This window comes from Propithecus coquereli, unplaced genomic scaffold (genome assembly GCF_000956105.1).
Source record: "Propithecus coquereli isolate 6110/MARCELLA unplaced genomic scaffold, Pcoq_1.0 Scaffold28, whole genome shotgun sequence".
Lineage (NCBI taxonomy): Eukaryota > Metazoa > Chordata > Mammalia > Primates > Indriidae > Propithecus > Propithecus coquereli.
This window is the reverse complement of record NW_012148396.1, coordinates 13,580,753-13,586,752: the sequence shown is the minus strand read 5'-3', so window position 1 is coordinate 13,586,752 and position 6,000 is coordinate 13,580,753. Positions and strand designations below refer to the sequence as shown.

Below are 6,000 nucleotides of genomic sequence, written 5' to 3'. Positions count from 1 at the left end.
TGTTCTTCATTTTCAAAGTTTGCATTTCCATTTGAATTTTATAATAAGCCTGTCAATTTCTATAGAAATCTTGATTGGGAAAATTTTGAATCTACACTAATTTGGGGATAACTGACAAATTAACAATACTGCATCTCCTGATCCATGAACACAGTATGCCCTTCCATGATTTTAGGTCTTTTAAAAATTCTTTCAGTTTTCTGTCTATAGGTCATCCACATTTTTTGGTTAGATTTATCCCTTAGTATTTCAATTTTGGGAAGAGGGTATTGTAAACAGTATTTTAAAATTTTATTTTCTGATTACATATATGTATATGTATATAGACAGATGACTTATTTATTGATCTTCTATCCTGCAACACTGCTAACCTCACTTACTAGTTCTAGTAGCTTTTTTGTAGATACCAGCAGATTCTCTGTATAAATAATGTTATCTGCAAGTAAAGATGGCTTTAATTCTCTTTCCTATTTGGATGCCTTTTAGTTCTTTGTATTGCTATACTGTACTCGCTAAACCCAATACTGAACAGAAGTATTGATAGTAGACATCCTTATCTTGATCCTGAACTTAGAGGGAAAGCTTTCAGTCTGTCACAATTAAGTACGATGTAAACTCTAGGTTTAACATAGATGCCCTTTACCAGGTTAAAGAAGATGCTCTTTTATTCCTAGACTGCTAAAAGTTTTTATCAGAAATGGATATTGGAGTTTGCCAAATGCTTCTTTCCTTCTTCATCTACGAAGATGATCATATGGTTTTCTTTTTTACATTGATTCACTTTCTAATGTTAGACCAAACTTGCAATTTCTGGCATAAATATCCCACTTGGCAACACTGTATTATCCTTTTACATATTGCTGGATTTGATTTACTAAAACATTAAGAATTTTTATATCTATGTTCATTAAGAATACTGGCTTGATTTTTCTAATAATATCTGAGTCTGGTTTTGATATAACAGTAAAGCTATCATCAGAAAATGAGTTGGTGAGAATTCCCTCCTCTTCAGTTTTCTGAAAAAGTTTGTGAAGAATTGGTAGTGAAGAATTGGTATCATCTATTAGTTACACGTCTGTTAGAAATCACCAGTCATCTGGTCCTAGAGGTTTGTTTGCAGGAAATTTAACTTCTTAGATACATGGCTATTCACCTAGGTCATCTATTTCTTCTTGAGTGAGCTTTGAAAAGAGTTATGTCTTTTGAGGAACTTGTCTATTTCATCTAAAATGTCAATTTGTTGGCATAAAGTTGCTCAACATTTCATTATCTTTTGATATCTGTATACTCTGCAGTGATGAAAAATCCCCCATTCCTAATATTCCTATAATTAATACTCTTCTCCTTTTTTCTTGATCAGTCTAGATAGAGGTTTTATTGATTATACTGACCTTCTCAAAGAACCAATTTTTGTTTCCTTTCATTTTCTCTATTGTTGTTCTCTTTTCTGTGTTATGGATTCCTGCTCTGATCTTTCTTATTCTCTTTATTCTGCTTACTTTGAGTTGTATTTATCCTTTCTAGTGTAGTTTCTTAAGATGGACACTAAGGTTATGGTTTGGAGATCAATTTTCTTTTTTAAAATGTGCATATCAGCTGGATGTGGTGGCTCACACCTGTAATCCTAGTACTTTGGGAGACCCAGGCAGGAGGATTGCTTGAGGTCAGGAGTTTGAGACCAGCCTAAGCAACATAGTAAGACCCCATCTCTACAAAAAAATAGGAAACTTAGCTGGGCATGGTGGTATACACCTGTAGTCCCAGCTAGTTGGGAGGCTGGGGCAGGAGGATCACTTGAGCCCAGGAGTTTGAGGTTGCAGTGAGCTATGATCATGCAACTGCCTTCATGCCCAGGCAAAAGTTAAGCAGGACCCTGTCTCCAAAAAAAAAACAAAATCAAAACCACTTTATGCTATAAATTTCCTTCTAAGTACTGCTTTTTCTGTATCTCACATTTTGATATTCATAAGTTGTTTGCATTTTCACTCTGTTCAAAATTATTTCTAATTTACCTTCTGATTCCTTCTTTGACCCATCAGTTATTTAGAGATGTTTTACTTTACAAATATTGGGGAGATTTCCCAGAGATCGGTTTGTTATTGATTTCTAACTTAATTCCATTGTGGACAGAGAACATATTTTGTATAACTTGAATCATTTTGGTGTATAAGATTTGTTTTATGGTCCAATTCATGGTCTATATTGGTAGATGGTCCAGGTGTACTTAAAAAGAATGTACTATTTATTTGTCTAGTAGAATGTTCTAAAAACGTCAATTAGGTCAAGTTAGTTGATACAATTGTTCAAATCTTCTATACCTTACAGATTTTTTACCTACTTGTTCTACCAATTATTGAGGGAGGGGCATTAATATCTCCGACCATAATTGTGGATTTGTCTATTTCTCCTTGCAGTTCTATCACTTTTTACTGTCATGCATCTGGAAGGTCTATTATTAGATATGTAAATGTTTAGGGTTATAACTGACTGCTTCATCATTATGAAACTACCCTTTTTATCCCTGTCAATATTCTTTGCTATGAAACCTATTTTGTATGACATTAATATAGGCATTCTAACTTTCTTTTGGTTAGTATTGGCATGGTATATATTTCCCCATCCTTTTGCTTTTAGCCCATTCTTGTGTCTATATTTAAAGTGGGATCCCTGTAGGCAGCAAACTCGCCTTATTTGTTTCCCATTTCTCAAGGAACACTGTACTTTGTTGCCTGATATCCAATGTCTTTGGGGCGCTTATTTCATATATTTTTTCTGGTGCTTTAGTTATTTCTAGGATAAGGAAGGCCCCTGTTACTCAAACTTGGCTGGTAATTCCTATTAATTTTTAAAAACTAGTGGGTTTGGTTTCTTTCTTTAAAGAATACTGTCACTGTGTGTCCTTTTCTCCTTATTCCTGCCATTTCCTCTGTATTTACAGTTTTAGTATCATGCATGTTACATAAAATACCAAATGTGATTCAGTGATGACGTGGGGGAGAAAGACAAAAAGAAGCTTCATATTTGTAAATGAAGACTCAGAACTGATTTTTTTCCTCCCAGTAGAGGAGTCATGTAGGTATAAGCCCACATATTGGCACATGAAACCATTTCTGCCAACTGAGTTATTAACATTATTTAAATATTGTAAATATTGTTCTGAAAGACAAAGTGCCAATACACTGTACCAGCATTAAAACAAACAAACAAAAGCAAAGGAAAACATAACATTGAAAATGACATTTTCATGTAATACCTTCTGTTGCCATGTCCCAACTTCCCATCTTCTGCCTCACCCCAAGAGTAAACTTCTCCTTCTGAAGAGAGGGCAAGGCAGTGCTTTCCTCCTGAGTTCACAGCTACTTTCTTAATAAACACATGCTGAATGGATTCAAGCAATGTTGGGGTAGATACCGACTCTGTCCCTCCAATTCCTAGTCTGCCACCTGCACCATACCCAGTGGCATACAGCTAAGACAAAAAAAGTAATAGCAACATCAGGTTTGTATCTAAATATTCCCTCTATTTAGTAATTAATAAACCAAATCAGTGCTCTAGACATTTTTACCACAGAGAAATGAAATTTAAAATTAAAAATCATAGGAGTGCTTAAGACTTTATACATACTATATTCAAAGCTCTGAAAATGAAAGAAAAACTTATTACTAGAAATCCAAAATCCACAAAATGTATTTTTGAAATGAGGTCTTCTCTCTGAAACTATCTCCATTTTTGTCTGGAATACCAACTACAATTAATACCAAGAAAAACAAACAAAAAAAATTAATTATCTACTATATATAAATCCCTGACAATACCCACAAAAACATACCCATAGAAAAATTATAAATATATTTTCATATTTCAGCAAGGCAACATATAAATCACACAATAGAAACCATTTTTTTTTTCACTTTAAGTAAGTAATTGGGGATACAAAAATATCTTATCATTCATTTAAAAAGAAAAAAGGTCAGGCTGCCATTTCTAAATATAGGGCAAACATCTTTCCTGATAAAAACTTAACATGCTGTTTCATCTTATTTTAAACATTTACAAATATGTTGCTGTACTGACACAATAGTAAGGAAACCACAAGGGCTAGAACAGGAAGTGAAACCAAAACTCAGGTGAATAAAGGGGCCCCTAAGCCAGCTTCTCCTGGGAAGGTATTAAAGATCTTCAGCACATGGGTGTGGGGGTAAGATGCCAAGCCTCAAAGGAGACTCCCTGTAGAAAGGTAAGGCTCCAAAGGAGGCCCCCTGTGTGGCTGTAAATGAGAAGTAAGGACAACAAAGATGCCTTTCTCAGTCTTAGCACTGAGGGGGAGACTCTCCTGAGAATCTGTAACTACAAAAGCTGACCCTCAAGTTGGTTTTCACTCTGACTTTATGCTACCTATGGACTAAAATCCTTAGGCTGGTAATGTCCCAAGTTTATAAATTCTCTTTAGATAAGTGATTTCAAACCAGGTCTCGGGCCAGGTATGGTGGCTCATGTCTGTAATCCTAACACTTTGGCAGGCCGAGGCAGGAGGATCGCTTGAGCTCAGGAGTTCGAGACCAGCCTGAACAAGAATGAGACCCCATCTCTACTAAAAACAGAAAAATTAGCTGGGTATAGTGGCACGTACCTGTAGTCCCAGCTACTTGGGAGGCTGAGCCAGGAGGATCACTTGAGCCCAGGCGTTTGAGGTTACGGCACAAAAACCCACAAAAAACTAGGCCTCAAAGAATTTCTATACAAAATTTTCTAAGGCAAATGGTCAGCTCGTAGTTTTAAAAATTCACATCATATAAAAGGAAAGAAGGCACCATGAGTGAGAGCCAACAGACTAATTAATGGTCTACTATTATGTTTAAAGAAATCAAAGCTTGAAAGTATGCCCAAGGAATAAGAAGAGTATAAAATAACCAAAAGCAAAATTTCTAGAAATGGAAAAAAAATTGAAATTCAAAATTCAGATGTATTAAACACAGCAGATTATACACAAGTGAACAAAAATTAGAGAACTAGAAGGTTGATCTGAAGAAATTATCTAGTCTATGGCACAGAAAAAGAGAAAAGGAAATATGAAAGAAGGATCAAGAGATACAAAGGAAAGAGCTTCTCACTCCAGCATCAAAGTTTTAAGTACAAATCATACAGAGGATATGGAAGAAGAAATAATAGAAAACAAATGTCCAGGAATTTACCACAATTATTAGAAGACCAATTCTCAAAGCCAGGACCCCATCCCACTCTTCAATCCCTCACCTCCTGGCAAATAGAACAAAACAAAAAAAATAAACAAAAAAGGTAAGAAAAGTTAAGAGAAATTGACATCTAAATGTATCATAGTGAAATTGTCACCAAAAAGAGATCTTAAAAGCCGCTACAGAGAAAAGATTTATCATCTTTTTTGGGGTTTAAGTTAGTCTGACTGCTAACATCCCATTAGTACCCCAATTAGATAATGAAAGCCAAAAACCAGAAGAATAAAACATTTAATAGGCTGACTGAAAATAATTATCAACTGAAAATTTTATACTCTGAACAGGAGTTGGTAAATTACAACCCACAGGCCAAACTGGGCCCATCACCCGTTTTTTTAAATAAAGTTTTATTGGAACACAGTACACCTACTCATTTATATTACGCCCATGGCTTCTTTGTAGTATCAAAAGAAATAAAATGGCCCACAAAGCCAAAAATACTATTCCTTTATAGGAAATGTTTGCCAACCCTTACCCTAGAAAAAGGGCAAAATAAAGATATTTTCAAAGAAACCAACAAAAATAAATGGAGAATTAACCAACAAAAGAACCTCACAAAAGGAATTGAAAAAGATATGCTCAAAGTAGAAGGAAAATGATTGCAGATACAGGTCTGAGATGTAAGAAACAATGGTGAGCAAAGATGATTCACAAGAGGAGGTCAAAATATCCCCATTAACAAGAATTTGGAAGAAGTTGATTCCACCCTCATGGATGATTCTGATGGGTTTGAAAGACTTCAGTGGAG

At 35.0% G+C, this 6,000-nt stretch overlaps 1 protein-coding gene across 1 annotated transcript in view; it reads right to left on the bottom strand.

The window, feature by feature from the left end:
- Window positions 1-6,000, bottom strand: part of LOC105813330 (E3 ubiquitin-protein ligase HERC2) — a 193,360-nt gene that overhangs the window by 28,484 nt on the left and 158,876 nt on the right. The window contains exon 79 of the mRNA XM_012647969.1: window positions 3,202-3,468. Coding sequence (XP_012503423.1) covers window positions 3,202-3,468 — 267 coding nt within the window. The remainder of the gene's footprint in view (window positions 1-3,201; window positions 3,469-6,000) is intronic.